Consider the following 19,287-nt stretch of genomic DNA (forward strand, 5'->3'; position numbering starts at 1 on the left):
ATGGTTTTGAACCTTGTCAAGGGAATCCTCTTCCTCTCTCCAACTGTGGTTGGCATTCTGGGGAATGTCACTGTGTTTGTGAATAATGTTCTCCTTGCAGGCACGGAGATGAAATCTGTATATCTTATTCTCATCCACTTGGCTTTTACAAATATCATCATGCTTTTTGCAAAAGGGATTCCTAAGACAATAGCAGCTCTTGGGCAGAGAAACTTCCTCCATGACAAAGGCTGCAAGATTCTTGTTTACCTGCAGCGGGTGGCCCGGGGCCTCCCTATCTGCAACAGCAGCCTCCTCACGATGACCCAAGCTGTCACCATGAGTCCCACAGACTCGGTGTGGAGGAGGCTCAAGCTAAAGTCACCAAGGGACATCCTTCTCATATTTGTCTTGTTTTGGATTCTCAATTCCTTAATAAGCATGAACTTATCACTTTCTGTCATAAACATCAACAGTGTGAACATATCACAAATTGCTAAAGGTGACAAGTATTGCTATTTTCTACCTGAAAACTGGAAAATAAGATGGGCATTTCTCACTCTGATGGTTCTACGGGATGCTGTGTTTCAGGGCATCATGGGTGGGTCCAGTGGCTACCTGGTGTTTCTTCTCCGCAGGCACCACCAGTGTGTTCTCCACCTGCAGAGCTCCAAGTTCCTCTACAAAACTCCCCCTGAGATCAGAGCTGCTCAAAGCGTTCTCCTTCTGATGCTCTGTTTTCTTGTCTTTTATTGGGCAGATTGTGCTTTTTCTATTTTGTTTAGCTCCTCTCTCAATATAGATTCCATGGTGTTAAATATTCAAGAATATGTGACCCTTGGTTATGCCATGCTGAGCCCATTTGTGCTGATTTGCAGAGATGGAAAGCGGGGCGCATGTTTTTATCAGTTGAAAGACAGAAAAACACACAGAAAGTGTCTGTTTGATTGATCTTATCTGTAAATAAGATTGAAAAGAATTAAATTTTTCTATCTGGTGTATAAAGCACCTGCTGACTGTAGCCCTCTGCCAAAACATAATTCAGTTAAATTTTAAATGACTAAACACTTACCTCTGCTTTAATTCACTCAGAGTGGCATGAGATGTACTGTTTTTTGCCTAATGTTTCACTATTAGTTTTTTTTTTGTAGGATCAGAATCACCATTTGTAAATTTTATGCATTTAATTAGTATATCCACATTTTTGAGCAGGATTCCCCTTTGTCGATTAGCTATATAGATATGCATGCTCTTTATATTAGGAAAAATATGGACTTTTAAAAAAGTGTTCATTAGTTCATAAGCACAATTTGAATAGTAACAAAACAGATTTTGTGGTTACTTGAAAATTCCCAAAAAGTCCATCCACAGAAAGTGGTTTTACGGAATTGTGGAGCTACAGTGAGTTCACCGCATAATTAATAAAGAAAAGCAGGCTAGGGGTAATTTTCATACAAAGTAGGCCTGTGAATGAGTAATAGAGCTCAAAATGTCATAGAGCCCCGTCCATTTTATGTTATGTACATGATGGCTGTCTAGAATATTAAAAGTCAAAGTACAAATTTTGACCAAAGGATTGCATCGTACCTTAGGTATCATTTTGTAAATCTCCATGTTTTCTGAGATTTTGAAATGGGATTTCATCCCTTCTGAAGATAAATAGATCAATTATGCCTGAAGAATTATTTGACATGGACATAATTGGTTAGAGCACTGGCACTACCCACAATGCTGGTATTGTCTTTATTACCAAAGAGGTACAAAATATTCTGATGCTGTTCATTTAAATGAAAAATTTAGCTCTTAGATTCTTAAAATGGAGCCATTCAATACAGGTCGTTGGATAAAAATATACATTTCAAGCAATGTGATATCTGATGAGGTCAGTTTGTCAATTGCTAATGATAGTTTCCAGGCTCAAAGAATATGATCTTAGAGGTGGACAGAAAAATGAATGCCCCATTTTCAAAGAATATTTCTACCATTCTGTGTTTTTGCTGCTGTGCACGTTAGGGATTATTGACTGTGCTAACCATGGCAAACTTTTCTTCTTTATTTGCTTCGACTATAACCATAGAATATTTAAGATGAAATTAATAATGTAATATTCTAGCATGGTATGTGAAAGGTCTAGTCTTCCTCATATACCAATTGCTTGCTTAAATGTAAGAAGTGCTTCTGTTTCACAGCTCTTTTGTGAAAACAATTTCCCATTGCCTAAGCTAAAGCACACCAAAGCAAACACTTTCTAACTTGTCCATTATTTTACATTCAGTGGAATATATGTGAGCTCCTGGAAATGGAATCAGGTATAGTGTGAGAAATGTAATCATGAGGCACGTGTGGGGTGCTTGCTGTATTCTCAGAACTGTGGGACACTGAGACAGGAGGGTAGCATATGTGAGGTCACCATGCACAGTTTGGTGACTAAGTGAGACACTTGTAGACTTTTAAAACAGGACTGGGATGCAGCTCATCACAAAGACATTGGTTTCAGTCCTAGTACAGGAAGGAAAATCATGAGAATGTGTTTGTCATTGAGCCTCAGGAACGCACAGAAACTTTAGGGTTGTTAGTAAAAAGTAGCTAAAGATGTTATGAAATGTGGTCATCGAAAGTGCTATTCTGAATCAAAAGAGCTTCTTGAATCAAAAGAATTTAATGAAGCTAAACACATCACCAGAAAATAACTAACAATAAAACAGTCTATAATTACAATGGTTCTAGGCCATATGTGTGAGTTGGAGATCAGTGTACCCTGAGATGTGGAATTCTAGTCTGCACAATGTGACTGGGTCTGACATCATCTATCTTTACCTCTCATGGCCCTCAAACCTCTGATTTTCTTAAACCAGTAAAATGGGAGAAGGAACATGCTTTCTGTGTCACCCTGGGAATCATTGCATGAGATTCAAAGGAAATACGGCTTACTTCAAGTTTTGTGAATGGAGCCTTCAGACAAAGAGTTTCGTGTAACCCTTAGCAGCAAAAACAAAACAAATAAACAAAAAAATCCTAGCTGATTGATTTTCTGCCTCTCTACAACTCCCCAGGTCATCATGGCGGCCTTCCAATATGACAAATGATCCAGAGACAACAGCACATCAATTTCTTCTTTCTTCTTCCCTTAATCCAAAACAAATTTCCACTTTCCTTTTGTAGGAGTGCACCAATGCTCCTCTATTCAGCTCATAATATGTCACCTTGTTTGCCCCCTCAAAAACCACCCCAGTTGGACCTAATAAAATCCAACAAACTCTTTGGATCAGAGGAAACCTGAATTCTTCTGCAACCACGCTTTTCCCATGATAAAGACCTCATTACCGCTGTCTCTCACTTTGTCTCTTAACTGCGCCAAAAAAACCCCTTACCTTTTATTGCCATGTGTTGTACCAGTGGGGTGAGTAGCTCCTGGTGGCTACACCCAGTTTCAGCTCCCTCCACCAACAAGCCACGTCTCCATCCTCTGTTGTCCCTGTCTTCTGCTCTCCCTCTTTCCTGCCATTACCATTAATGGACTCCATTCACCACCAACCCACCTTGATTCTCACAGGCGAGCCACATTTTGCCTCAGGGTTTCATGCCTTGTTTTCTTGTTCTCTGACTGAAAATCATGGACCCACTTCAGAATCCCTCACCACGTCCTTCAGGACCCATCTCCAACACGTCTTGTTCCCTCAGTGACAATCGATGGGAATAGGTGTTGGGGATCTCTCTCACTCACAGTGCTGAGAAGAGTGACAACTCTCCAAGGGACTGTGACTCAGATTTTGTAGCCTTTGGTTTACCTTTAATTTAACCCAATAGGAAATGTTCTTTCTCATTTACAAAAAGTCACTCCACTTGGATGCTTGTTACAGTAACTGGACCCTCTCAATCTTTTGAGACTATTGTATCCAAAACACTATTTTTTTTTTTTTTACTGGCAAATGTCCTGGCCACGGTATCAAATTGATAATAGCAGCCATTTGCCAGAAAGGGGCACTTTTGGTTTTGCCTTCTTCTGTGATTTAGTTAATTTCTGCTGTTGTAATGATAAATGATCACAGCTTCCTCATGTGCAGGCCTTTTTTGCTCTCTGGGCATTCCCCTCCCTAATTCAGGCTTGTGGGGCTCTTGGCCCACTGCACACCACCAGAGCCCCCACCCAGTAACCTTGCTGACCCCGTAGATGATATCCCTTCTGCTCTCACTCCTCCTCCACTCTGCACACAGCAGTCTTGCTGTTCCTTACCCTTTTCATCTTCTCTTCCCCTCTTCACCACTCCCTCTGCTTCTTGTCTCTCCTCCACTCCAGCATTGCTGTTCTCTCACCATCACAACACACCAGAGCTCGCTCTTCCCACCCACTATCATCTTGCATCCTTTCCCTCTCACCATCATTGTCCCTCCTCCAATCTCTTTTCACATGGGGCTCACCCCAAATTCTCCTTCTCTCTTTGAGAGATGACATGTCTTGAAAACTTAGTCTGTATTCACATTTCTTTTTGCCTCGCTGACTTTCCCATGTCTCCCACCACTTAGGATCCTTTACTGTTGACCCATATAATGATATCAAAGAGATTAGATTTGTTATTCTGTCTTATGACATAGCCTACAAAGACTTCCACATTAGTCTTGCTTCTACCCTTTCTCTGCAACTGAAAAATTGAACTCTTATAAGCAGCCCAATAGGTGGCAAACATAAAACATCAAAAAACCTCAGTTACATCACTAGGGCAACTGCAGTGGAAAACATAGATTCCCAGTGGGCTTACCAGCCCATTGTCAATGGCTCATGGCATATGGCCCAGATGGTTCTCTGTATCCTAACATGTCTCAAAATATTTCACGTACACAGCCTAATTACCAGAAACTTCAGGAACAGACCCATTGGGTTGATTAAAACCTCACTAAGTTTCTAATCTGTGTCACTGAAACACTGACCAAATTTATTGATATAGACCCTGTTTACCAGAAGGTACTGCTCTTGTTAATTTCAATTTTAACTCCCAAGTGACAACTGATATTGGAGGCAAATTTAAAGTCAGACACCGGCCCTCAGTCCCCTTAGGAAGACATTCTAAATGTGGCTTTCCATGTCTTCAACAATAGAGAACAATGAAATCAGGATAATCTAGGAAAGGCTAAACTCAAATGCCTACATTTTCCTCCTGCGTTCAGGGCTCAAAAATTGAACACAGACAAAAGTGAATCTAAAACCACATCCACACCAGGTCTATGCTAGAAGTGTAACAAAGAAAGATACTGGGCATGTGTTCTCCCCAATCTGCAGCCACTACTAGGATCTCATCGAATGTGCAAGCTTGAGGGTCACTGGAAGTGTGACCGTCCCCTCACCAGAGTGGATAAGCCATCAAACTCCCTCCTCTCACATTAGATCTCATCGCTACTGTCCAAGACTCATCACTGACTGAAGCACTGAGCATTTCTGCTGAAGAGGATTGATGGGGCTCGAGGCCTATGACCCCTACAAAGGTATCTCTCTCAGAGCTGCAGACACACTGGATATCTAAGGAAAACCACTTTTCTTGTTAATATGGGGGCCACCTATATTGCGCTTCCTGAATTTTTAGGCCGAATCACCTGATTCACTGTCAGCATTGTGTGGCTTTATGGCCAACCAACACAACTTCTCTGGACAAGACACTTCACTTGTAGATTTCAAACTCTTTACTCACAATTTCTGGCTACCTCAAGCTGCCATGTATCCCTCTTAGGTGAAGGACTGCTCCAAACATTCAATTTTTCTTGTATTATCTGCCTATGTATCTCATACATCAGACCAACCGTTATGTGCCACTACCTCTGCTGCTCCCTTCCTTTTTCCTTCGTTGATCCCATAGTCTGGCATACTTCCAGTGCTAATAATGCCATCCATACCACTGTATTGCTAATTTGTCTCAAAGACTCTTGGTCTTTCCCTGTATTACTGAGTGCACAACAGCCCCTAAACACCAAAAGACCATCTAATCCATAACTCACTACTTGTTAACCAATGGCTGTCTTAAGGTCACTCACTCTACCTACAACAACCCTAAAATCTCTGTTCTCAAGTGCAATGGTTCCTACCACTAATTCAAGTCGTTAATAATGCAGTAACACCAATTCACTCAGTGGTACCATAGCCTTATACTATACTGTCTATCATTCCCCCGTCTACCGTCTAATTTTCTGTGTTGGAACTCTAAGATGCATTTTCACTATCCATTTATATCCTGGTTGCCAGGATCTCTTTGCTTTCAAATTGATGGATCTACACATCTTCTAAGCTACACAGCACACAGACAAACCTCACAGATAAGACTTCAGAGATAATCCTCACTTTTTCAGCCAAGGCCTTGATACTGATCTCATGATTCTCAGTATCAACTCTAGCATTCTTTTCCAATATGTGGATAATCTCTGCTCCTCATCTTATGCACTAGCTATACATCACATGGCTATTATTCTCAATTTTTTCTGAGGTCACACATATAGAGTGTCCCCCACCAAGGCCCAAATAACTACACCGAATTTGAAATATCTTGGGCTCACCCTCACTCCCACCACCTGTTCCATAAACTCTCATTGTGAAGTGTTCCTCTGGGAATACCAGGTGCCAACTACCAGATAACAAATTTTCTCTTTCCTGGGTTTAGGGAACTTCTTTTGCCTCTGGATCCCTAACTTTGCTTCACTAGGCCAATCTCTTTACAAGGCATCCAAATGTACCCTATCAGATCCTCTTGTTACAAATACCCCTATACATGCCTCATTTTACAAACTAAGAAGCTCTTTTAAAGGCCCCAACCCCTTCTCTCCCAAATCCAACTCAACATTTTATTTTATATACTACTTCTCAAGATCATAATGTTGTGGGAATTTTAGGACACAAAAAGGGAACTTCCTTCTAAGTAGTGGCATACCTCTCAAAACAGTCAGACAACACAATATGTAGGTGGCTTCCCTGCCTCCAGGGTCTTGCCTCAGCAGTTACATTAACAAAAACTTTCACTTTAGGGCCATAAATCACAGTCAACTCTTCCTATTACCTTAATGACCTTATTCCACACAAAACACTCCCTGTCTTAATGACTCCTTCTTCTCTACAACAAGTTCATTTAATACTCACATGAGATCCTACAATCACTGTCAATATCAGCAGACCTCTTAACCTGGTCACATTACTACCTACCTCTGTTGAAATCCCTCACCACAATTGCATTTTGGCCTTACAGATAACCCTAAACTCCTTCCTCCAAATTATGGTTTGTGCTTGGATGCTCCCCAAGCCTCATTCAATCACGGATGCAGTTGAAACTAGTGCTTGTCACTGGTTAAATGTCTTGCACTGGGATTGGTGAAGTGAGTTCTGCACCTGCCTAGGGGCAGGGCTGGCATACAATGTAAGGGTAGGAAAGAAGTGCACTTTCCCTCTTTTGTCCTGTTTGTGCTTTCCCCTTGAAGCTGCCATAAATGCTTATCCCTCAGCCACACCACCCTTCCTTGGAGCCAGCTAAGTGTGGAGTGAAATCTCCAAAAACTTTAAGAAATAAAACTTTCCTTCCCTCATTTTTGGCATCAGGTGCTTTGTATCAAAAATGAGAGAAAAGTGACCAGGACACCCCACATTAACAGCACTCTTCTCCCTAAAGCTTCTCACACATGGTTGATAGATGGCAAGTCAACCAATACAGACACTTAGGGAAAAAAAAGGCAGGATATGCTATAACCAGTGCCTCTAAGATAACAGAGGCAAATCTACTGGTACCTGGGACATCTTCACAAAAATTGGAACTTTTTGCCCTTACTGAGGGCCTCAAACTAGCTGCAGTCAAATACATAATTATCCATACTGACTCAAAATATACATTTAGAGTCTTTCGTTCCTATGCTCCCATCTGGTGAGAAAGCGGTGTAATCACCACTCAAGGATCCCCTTCACTAACACCTCTCATCCTCAAAAGCTAGAGGCAGCACATCTCCCAAAACAGGCAGCAATCTCTCACCACAGGGGAAACTAAACATCAGCAGAGCCTGATTATCAGTGTAGTGCCTTTTCTGACACACAGATCAAACTAGCTTGACAACAGTCACATCACTCATGTTTCTTCCTTATCCCAAACACCTAAATATTCACCAACATTGTTACAATTAATTCACAATCCCACCTATGACCAAAACACTCAGGGATGGATTTTTCCAATGATCCAAACTACTCTGCTGAAACCAACAGTTCCTATTCATCAACACTAACTTATGCAATTGCTTTCATACAGGAAATGAAGCTCTATATAAACTCTTCCCTATCTAAAATCATTATTCATCAGGTCACTTGCAACTGTCTTTTTTGTACTGTATCCTCTTTTCAGGGACACTTATCTCCCCATTCCTTCAAACTGTAGTGAATTAGTGATTGGTCAGTTTAAACACCAGCTGAAATTAATTGCTGTTGTGTTGAGCATCGGGAAGGTCCTACCTGAGGATTGTTTCCAACATAAAAAGGAGGCCTGGAGAGGAAGCATAGCATCCAGGGCCTTGCTTTCCTAAGTGCAGGGTTTTTTTTTTTTTTTTTTTTTTTTGAGACAGTGGCTTTTCTAGAGAAGCTGGTTATAGGAATTGGATGTTACCTTTGGGCAATCTTGAGATCTTGTTACTGAGAATGGCTGTGGTTTAATCTGGGGGAAGCTGAGTGCTTACTTTGAGCATTGCTTTCTAGCTTCAGAAGGGACATTGTGTGCTGTTCAATCTCCAGGAGAAGCCACTCATGTTGGCTTCCTGATATGAATTCAGCTGTTCTCATTGTTGGAGGAACTTAGAACCTGATTGTCACTAAGGATGGCTGCTGTGCTTTTCAGGGGAGCCCTGGGCTTTATTTTGAGTGTTGCTTCTTGGATCCACTACAGAGCCATCGACCTACTGGCACAGACCCGTCACCCTACTGGCATAGACTTTTTAGCTTCCACCACTGACCTTTGGGTCTCCTCAGTGCAGATCTGTGGGACAGACTTGCATAGGTCAATGTGGTGGGCTCTGGTTTTCAGCTGAACTCATGCAGGTTATTGGCATGTGATACAGTTGCTTGCCTAAAATTTGGGGGGTTTTAGTGTTACGGAAAGTCTTTCACTTTTTTATTTGACTCCTTGTGTGACCATCATAAAATAATACTATAAATTATATGTCCATACATTCTCTGGTTACATGCCAACCTGCCAATTTGGGGGACATACACCACGTGAAGACTGGCAGGTAGACTACACATATGCCTAAAAACAGAACCTTCAAATATCTCCTTACTTTTGTGTGCACTTTCTTGGGATGGATAGAAGAATTTTTTCTCATTGCTCAAAATACTTCAGAAAGATTCAATAATTTTAATATAAGAGGTTATTCCCTGATTTTGAGTACCAAAAAATATCCAATCAGACAAAGGACCAACTTTATTTTATTTATTGATTTATTTTTTTATTTAAAAACAAAACAAAACAATAAAAGGGTACAAGTAATACAGAATTTCAAAAAAAAACCAGAAAGACATCACTAGTTAATAGATTACATATTGTCATCTTAGGAATAGTTGATCAAGTTACAAAACTAAGCATACAAAGTGGACATTCAGACAGTGAGACCACAAACAGTTGTGTTCAGTGATCCAACAAAAACTTATTAGAGTTATCTATCTTACACACCTAAAAACACTTACAGTTGTGTCCTTTAGAGCACTTTACTTTCCTCTCTTTTTTTTTTACAATAACATGTACATATTTTGTGTTTTATTATTCCCACAGTTCTTATTAGTCTTTTTGGAAGAGAATAAAACCAACTGTGACAAAACAAAGCAGTCAGTCAAAACAAAGGATGGACATAATACATGATGTAAAAACAGAATACAAGGTAATCAACAATGGTTACCATAATGCTTTTTACTACCTTAAAAAGAATTGCCTACATCATCATGCATATTAAAATTGAACAAAACAGTATAGAACAAAATCAATAAAACCTAAACATTGGAGACAAACTGAACTTCAAAAGAAGTTAACAGTCAAAGCTGAGTGGGCATCAGAGTGAATCTTACTGCCTTCAAAGTAGTTGCCCTTACCTTCAAAATTGATAAGCTCAAACAGAACAGAATAGTGTAAAACCAGTCAAAACAAGATGGTGAGAACAATACAGGGCTTCTAATCAAGTTAATAGGAAATCAAAAAAAGTTACTATAATGTATGCTGCTAATTTTTAAAAATATTTCCCTTAATTAAAAAATAATAAATAAATAATTTTTAAATGGGGGAGATTGAGATAAAAGAGGACATAACAACATAACAATACAAGTCAGAACAGAACAATTTAAGCAACATAGTGTTTCACCACATGATAACCAGACTTAATAGTTGTAACCATAGTGTCTCTTTCCTTGAAATATTGAGTATAACTTTGTATACGATAGCACCAAACACATCAAGACAATGTGAAACCATTCAAGAGGATGAAAGTATTGCAAGGTATTTAGAACCAGCTAACAGAAAACAAACAATGTTTTCTATATTATCTCTTTGCCTATAAAATTTTTTGTTTATGCTATTGCATGTAATAAAATCCAATAAGATACAACATGATAAAAGCAATGGAGACAGAAAACCAACAGTTTTATGGGACTTCAAAACAAGATGATATTAAATCAGCAGTAGCTATTATGATGTCTTGTTTTCTTTAAAATAGTTCTTCATATCATCACAGACAATAATATTAAACATCCCAGAATAAAACCATTCTAATTAATGAGGGAAACCATTATAAATTTTCAAAGCCAAATAATGGGGAATCATGATTACCACTTACTTTTATGTATTTGTACCATTTCTTACACTAGGGAATCTATTTGGTATTCATATATGTGAGTTTGATTGATTTCACTTATGAGTATGGTCTTAAGCTGCGCCTATTCATTTATAAATATCTCAATGTGATCCATATTGATAGCTGAATTGTACCCAATTGTATAAAAGTGCCACAACTTTTTTATCCATTCCTCAGTTGATGGACACTTAGGTTGTTTCCAAGATCTGGCCATTACAAATGGTTATCTATCTTACACACTGTACATACCTTGATACTCTTTGGAGCCCTATCCTTCCCTTTTGCTTTCACAGTATCTATTATACTTTTTGGATGCCATTGTTGTATTAGTTTTTATTGTTTCTTACACTACAGAAACAATGTGATATTTACTCATGTCAGTCTTGTTTGTTTTGCTAATGAGGATCTTTTCAAGTTGTCTCCATTTACCTATTAAGGCATCAAGACAATCCTTTTTATAGCTGAGTAGTATTCCATTGTATAAAAATAGCACTTTTGTTTTTCATCCAGTCAGCATGTGATGGACATTTTGGTTGTTTCCAAGATTTAAGTATGACAAATTGTGCAGCTATGAACATGGGTGTGCATATATCTTTGTCACATGAGCTTTTCAATTTTTCTGGGAAAATACCTAAGAGGGGAATAGCTGGATTGAATGGAACTTCCAAACCAGCTTTTTGAAGAATTTCCATATTGATTTCCATAGTGGCTGCACCTGTCTGCATTTCCACCAACAGTGGAGAAGAGTGGTTTCCCCCTGCATCCTCGCCAACATTTGATAGCAATTGTTTTCTTGATGGCAGCCATTCTTTGCAGGGTGAGATGAAATCTCAATGCTGTTTTATTTGTATTTCTCAAATGACCAATTATGGTGAACATTTCCTCCTATATTTATTTGCCATTTGTGTATCTTCATCTGAGAACTGTGTGTTCAAGTCAGATGCTCATTTTTGGAGGGGGTCATTGAATTTAGGGGACGTGGTGTTTTTCAGCTCTTTATATGTTCCGTATATAATTCCTTTGTCTGAGGAATTGTTGGCTAAAATTCTTTCCCATTCTACGAGTTTTCTTTTCACATTGTTGGTGATTTCTTTTGAAATACAAAAACTTTTTAGCAGTATGAGATCCCAGTTGTTGACACTTTGAAGTATTTCCTGTGCGGTTTGTTTTTTATTCATGAATACTCTCTCTATCCCTATGTTTTCAAGGTTTTTACCTACTTTATCTTCCAGTAAATTTAGTGTTTCTTTTTTAATATTTAGATCTTTGATTCACTTTGCTTTACTTTAGTCTATGGTGATAGGCATGGATGTATTTTCAGTCTTTGGCATGTGGAATGCCAATTTTTCCAACACCATTTTTAAAGAGGGTATTCTTCTTCTAGTGATCATGTTTGGTTCCTTTGTCTAGTATAAGGCGGTTGAGTGTCTTTGTAGTAGTGTTTGCATCTTCTAATCTGCTCCATTGATCCTCAGAGCTATTTCTTTGCCAGTACCAAGTTTATTTTATTACTGTGGCTTTGTAGTATATTTTCAAGTCAGGAATTGAGATGCCTCCTATCTTGCCTTTGTTGCCCAGAATTTCCTTTGCTATTCTAGGTTTTTTCTGTTACCAGATGAATTTTAGGAAGGTTTTTTTTCTAGTTCTGTAAGAGATGTTGATGGCATTTTAATTGCGATTGTACTGAATCTGTATAACATTTTTGAGACTATGGCCATTTCCACAATATTGGTTCTTCCTAACCAAGAGCAAGGAATGTCCTTTCATTTGCCAATATCCTTTTCAATCTCCTTTTTTAGAGTAGTATGATTTTCAGCATATATATCTTTTGCATTCTTTGTTATGTTGATTCCTAGGTATTCAAATTTTTTAGATGCTATTACAAAAGGTGATATTTCTATAATTTCTCTCTTGGTGAGATTTTTGTTTGTGTACAATAATGCTATTAATTTTTGAGTTTTGACTTTGTATCCAGCTACATAGCTGAATTTATTGCCTCTAGCAGTCTTTTAATGGAGATTTTGGGGTCTTCTATGTAGAGTATCATGTTGTCTGCAAATAGTGATAATTTCGTTTCCTTTCCTATTCTTATTCACTTTATTTCTCCCTCTTGTCTGATTGCTCTGGCTAATATTTCTATATTGAATATGAGTGGTGATAGTGGTGGACATCCTTATCTTGTTTCTGATTTTAGAAGGAAGTTTTCTAGTTTTGTCCATTTAGTGTAATGTTGGCTGCCGGATTGTCCTAAATGGCCTTTATAAGTTTGATGTACATTCCATCTATTCTGAGTTTCTGTAGGATTTTTAGAATGAACTGATGTTGGACTTTATCAAAAGCATTTTCTGCATCTATTGAGATAATCATGTTATTTTTATTCTTGGCTCTGTTGATGTGATGTATTGCATTTATTGATGTGAATATGTTGAATCATCCCAACATTCCTGGAATAAATCACAGTTGGTCATGATGTATTGTCTTCTTGAAGTTTTGCTGCATTCTATTTGCCAGTATTTTATTGAGAATCTTTGCATCAGTGTTCACTATTGAGATTGGTCTGTAGTTCTCCTTTGTGGTTGGGTCTTTCTCTGGTTTTTGGTATCAGGTTAATACCTGCCTCCAACAATGACTTAGAGGTAGACTGCTTTTCTTTCAATTTCATTGAAGAGTTCAGGGAGGGTTGGCATGAAATCTCTAAATTTCTTGTAAAATTCAGCTGTGAATCCATCAGGTCTTGGAATTTTCTTTGTTGATAAGTTTTTAATCACATTTTCAATTTCAGGAGCTGATATTGAGTTATTCAAGATTGTTATATCTTCTTGATTGACCTTTGGTAGTTCATAGGTTTCTAGGAATATGTCCATTTCCTATGTTTTTTCACCCTATATGAGTAGAGATTTTCACAGTAGGTGTTCATGACCTTTTGAATTTCCAACGGATCTATAGTAATTTCCCTTTTTCAGTCGTTATTGCACGGATTTGAAGTTTTTCTTTATCTTGATAAGGTTGCCTAGAGGTTTATCAATTTTGTTCATCACCAAAACCTGCTCTTTGATTCGTTAATTGTTTTTATTTTTTATTTTTTGGTTTCAATTTCATTAATATCTCCTCTAATCTTTACAATTCCCTCTCTTCTGTGAGCTTTGGGTTTGACTTAGTCTTCCTTTTCTAGGAGCTTGAGATGTAGCATTAGGTTATTTATTTGTACTCATTCCATTTTCTTGCTGTGACTATTTATTGCTCTGTATTTTCCTCTTAGGACTGTTTTCATTCCATCCCCTAGGTTACAGTAGGTTACGTCTGCATTTTTGTTATATTGTGGGTATGGCTTTATTTCTCCTTTAATTTCATCTATAACCCACTGCTGTTTAGAAGGTCATTATTTAATTTTGATGTTTTTAGATAGGTTTTGCACTTTTGTTTGCCATCAGTTTCCAACTTTACTGTACTATGATCTGATTATGTATGGGATACTTTCACTCCCTTTGCATTTAATTAAGAAAAATTTATGAGTTATTATATGGTCTGTTTGGAGAATGTTCCATATGCAGCTGGGAAGAATGTGTATTCTAATGTGGTTGGTTGGAACATTCTGTAAACATCCACTAAATTGACTCATTCACAGGTGTGATTCAGTTCTATTATTTCTTTGCTTACTTTTTGTCTAGTTCATCTATCTCTTTGTGACAGTGAGGTGTTAAGTTCTCCTATTACAATTGTGTCTTTGTGTACTCGTTTTTCATGTCCATTAGTGTTTGTCTTACATATATTTATAATTGTTAGTACTTCCTCTTTAGTTTTCCACTTATGAGTATGCAGTGGTCTTGTATATCTCTTTTAATCATTTTAGGTTTGAAGTTCACTTTGTCTGGGGGCAAAACACCTGCCCCTGCTTTTTTCTGCGGTCCTGTTGCATAGAATACTGTTTTCCCAGGCTTTGACTTTATTCTACGAGTTTCTTTTTGAGTCAAATGTGTTTCTTGTGTACAGCATTATTGACGTTCTGTTTCTTGATCCATTCTGTCAACTTGCTCCTTTTAACAGGTGAATTGAGTTCATTTACCTTAATGGATATCACTGAAATGTACTTGCTTGACTGTGCATACTATGTTCATTTTGTTGATTTCCTGCTTTCCTCCCTTGTTTAACTTCTTGTTTCACTTTCTGGTTTCTTCCTGTCGTTTTTCTGGAGACTGTTGTCATTTTTATCTCTTTCTAGTATGTCTTTCAATACTCTTTTTAGTGTTTGTGTGGTGGACATGAATTTCTTCAGTTGCTCTTTGTCACGGAAGTATCTTACTTCTCTATTAAATTTGAAAGATAATTTTGCTGGGTACATCAGTCTGGATTGAAAGTTTTTTATTTTAGGGCTTGAAATACTTCATTCCAAGTTCATCTTAATCTCAGGTTTGTGCTGAGAAGTGTGTCATGATTCTAGTTGGCTTTCCTTGATAGATGAGTTGTGTCTTTTCTGTCACAGCTTTTAGTATTCTGTTTTTATGCTGTATGTCTGGGATCTTAATTATTATATGTTTGGGTGTAGACCTATGTTGGTTATGACTGTTTGGCATTCTATAACCCTCACTTATTTGTATATCAGATTTTTCCCATTGTTTGGGAAATTTTCTTCTATTACTTCTGTGAACTACTTGGTTATATCCTTTGTGTGATCTCCTGCCTCCTCACTGATCCCTATTAGTCTTACATTGTTTACCTTGATGTTACCTTGGAGCTACTGGATTGTCATTTTATGCTGCTTTGTTGTTTTTAGAAGTTCTGTCTTTTTTTGGTCGCTATCTGCAATCCTGTTCTCAAGGTCTGACATTCTATCCTCAACTTCCTTTGAGTGGTTTTCCAGATTTCATTAGAAATTTTTGTTTCTTCGATATCTTTTTGAAATTGTTTCATGGATTCTGCTTGTTTTCTGCCATTGTTCTTTCAAAGTTTCAGTCAATTCCCCATGATTCTGTATTTTTTAATCTATTTCTTCCCTTGATATGTTGAGCAAATCCTTTACTAAGGTTGTTATTTCTGTCTTTATGTAAGACATTACCTCTAATTTGATTTCCTCTGTAGCATTATGGATTTGTTTCTATACTTCATTTTCTATCTTTTCAGAGATTTGTCGCCTATTATTTTTAAAGTCCTCCATTTCACAATCACCTATTCTTGTACCTGATGTACTGATATTTGAGATTGCATTTTGGTTTTTCGTTTTGTCATTTTCACTTTCTGGGCCAATATCTGGTTATTTAATCCAAATAGTCACAACTATGGGACATCTATATCCCAGGGTCCTCCTGTGTGGTTGATATCAGCCCGCTTGCTGGGTACAAATTGATGAGTACCTACCAGGATCCTCTGTCTGGGTGAGGGGCCACCCTCCCGTCAAACCAGCACTGCCATTTCACCATGGTTCAAGGATCTGGGAGGGACAGTGGGAGCCAATCTTCACAGCAGTGCTTGGTCTAAGGGATGTAGATGATAGCTGAGCACATCAGGTTGAGCTAGGGTGAGTGTGGTGGTTCTATGTGGCAACATATGGTTGGGGATGCTGAGGCACACAGGCAGAACAATGGCCCAGCCTTCATGTCCCAGCTATCTTCAAACTTAAACATCACTTGGCATTTACACACACCATACCATGCACAATATTTAGGAAAAGTAGAAAAGGCAAACTGTCCTCTAAAAATACACCTCACAAGCTCCTTGAGTTACTACTTCCCTGACCCCACCTGCTTTCCATTCCCTATCCTGACTTAGAGTGCTTCCTTGGACATATAGTTTCCTAAGCCTCTTTGAACTCATATGTGGTAGGCCTTTTCATTCCACAATCTTCTGCCCCACAAGACCTTCCTCCTATAGCCAATTATGTCTCACTTCTTTCATTTCTCAGACACTTGCTATAACAACATGCTGAACTTTGTCTTCCACAGCCAATAGATAACCCCAAACTGGAACTCCCCTATAACTCCTGTAGACATAATATATCTCAATATTCTAAGTTGTTTCTAATCCCCCACTTGTTTCTAATCTCTCCACTCTCAACTTTTGTGTTAAACCCCCTTTTCCAGCACAACACAAGCTCTTTTATATTCTAGGCTCTCATCCCACTTGCATTGACACTATCATAGCCCTCCCCACCTTTAGTTTATAACTTCTACCTCACCAACACCGAGGAATAGCTGGTTCCCACCTCATTATTATGGCTCAAAAATGGCATTGAGCACACTTACACTTGTTCAATGGTGTGTCCTAAATTCTGTCATAGACACCAATGGTAAGAGCCTATGCTAAGTCTTGTCTCAGGGTTCATCATATTACTTGTGTCCAGAGAATCCCAACTATCCACCTTGCTGTGATGAGCCATCCTTCCATTGTCCCTATTGCGGATGAGTCACCAGGAGTAATACCATGGGCCAACTTTTGGACAAACCATGATAATTATGTTTATCTAAACATTGCCTGCAATTGGCCCATAATTCATCTTACATTGCACCATTGTACACCCATATCATTCCTGCTACTCCCAAAGAGCTGAACATGAAGACTATGAACCAATGTGGGCTGTACTGATATAAAGATGCTCCTAACCCTCAACAGGAGACTACTTCCTACCAGGCTGTCTCTCTTGATCTCCTTCCCTCCTATTCATCTTCTTGTTACAGCCCCCATTTCACTCTCCATTCCTCAACTGCTTAACTACACCTCTCAGATTCCAAAAACCACTACCCAAACCCTTCTGATTGTTGGCTCTGTATGCCCTTTTAGCAAAACCAGTACATAGTTTATCCAGGCAGTGTAAACACCTATTCACACCAAACTAACTTTATGACAACACTGTTATAGCCTAAGCTCCAGGACAGTTAAGACCAGATAACTTATCTTGTTTCTACCATCACAGCCAGTCCAGGTCTTTCTCTAAGGTCAGAACCCTAAAATCCTGTATACACATTTGCCCTATCCTGAATCTTCACCACCCCATGGATGGTTCTTCGGTGTCCAAGGAGCACAAAATTCCACTGTCACAACAGGGCTCCTGTACTTTGTTTTCTGTGACACCACAAGTAACAATCCTTACTATACCTCAAATCCTAACAGGACTACAAAACCCATCTCTACATCACCAAATATCCCACAGGAACATCCATGTTGCTCCAAACCTAATGAGTATAGGTCTCTTTTCAGCTATTCAAATGGGTTCTGGATGCATTTTGATGGGCACCCATCTTTGTACCCAGTTATCATAGGAACTAAAGACAGCTATCTCAAAGTGATTTTCAGGATTACAGGTAATACCCATAGAAGCTGTTGAAAGGGTGTTAGCGAAGATGAGAAGTTCTTTGGTGGATGAGGGCCACATCCTGAATTGGAGAGATCTCTCTCATGACTTTCTCTGTGATGAAATTAAATTGTTGGCTGTGGGTATTTCTCCAGATTCACACAGCTCTTGATGTCTTGGGAGTCAAAAGTGGTGGAACCTCTGCCAAGTTGGGAGAAAAAGGTTGTTGCTTCATAAATCAGTCAAGTATTCTCAAAAATGAGGTTAGAAAAGTTCAGGACCTTGCAGCCAATATACAAAAAACTACTGGCTCCTGTCTCTGGTCTTGGTCATCTGCTATATACTACTGAGCACCCATCAACTTCCCCATTTGAGGCCCCCTCATCACAATTATGTTTTTGCTACTCATAGAACCTTCTGTCTTTAAAACTTTCTCAAGATTTCTCAAATTCAGGATGTGGCCCTCACCACCAAAGAACTTCTCATTTAGTTGACACCCCTGGCACCAGCTTCTATATGTATATTCCCTGTCATTCTGACAACCATATCAGCCTGTATCATGATGCTTCAGTTCAGCAGCAATCAGGTTAAGAGAGCCACTACTCTTCTAACAACCGAAAGATGGGAATGGTGGTTTTCTTTCACATAGAAGTACCCAAGTCTTCATGGCAGCATCCAACATTGCAAAGGACCCAGAGACAACAGCATATGAATTGCTTCTTTTTCTTCCCTCAGCTCCAAACAAATTTCCTCTTTCCTTTTGTGTGTGCACCAATGCATTCAGTTGCTGATATGTTACCTTGCCCACATCCTGAAACACCAATGCAGTCAGATCTCATAGGAGTCCAACCACCTCTTTGTCTGGCTCAGAAGGAACTCATCCATGTCCTTTTTTCATAAGTGTGGAACATGGCTTCATATCATTTACTGGTGATATTGCATAGAATGTGCCTCTACTCACTCCCCTTGTTTGTATTGCAGGAACCTAGGTGTTGTCACATTGGGTGGCTCATGATGTCTGAAAACACAGAGCAGCCACTGATAGCTCTTCACCTAATAAAAAAACCCTCACAATGAAAAAAAAATTCCCAACAGTTCTGTAATACTCTTCACTAAAGAAAAATCCCAGACCCCCAACCTACCCCATGGTGTCATGAACGCTGGTCCCACTCTTTTGTTTACAGACC

At 38.8% G+C, this 19,287-nt stretch overlaps 1 protein-coding gene across 1 annotated transcript; it reads left to right on the plus strand.

The window, feature by feature from the left end:
• Cavporv1r659 (vomeronasal 1 receptor cavPorV1R659) lies at positions 1-930 on the plus strand. The gene is given in 1 exon segment (NM_001167437.1): positions 1-930. A coding segment is annotated over 1 exon segment (930 nt).
• Positions 931-19,287: the final 18,357 nt, after the last annotated feature.

The sequence above is a fragment of the Cavia porcellus genome, unplaced genomic scaffold, assembly GCF_034190915.1.
Source record: "Cavia porcellus strain 051 isolate PalLab524CR breed Dunkin Hartley unplaced genomic scaffold, mCavPor4.1 scaffold_13, whole genome shotgun sequence".
In the NCBI taxonomy this organism is placed as follows: domain Eukaryota; kingdom Metazoa; phylum Chordata; class Mammalia; order Rodentia; family Caviidae; genus Cavia; species Cavia porcellus.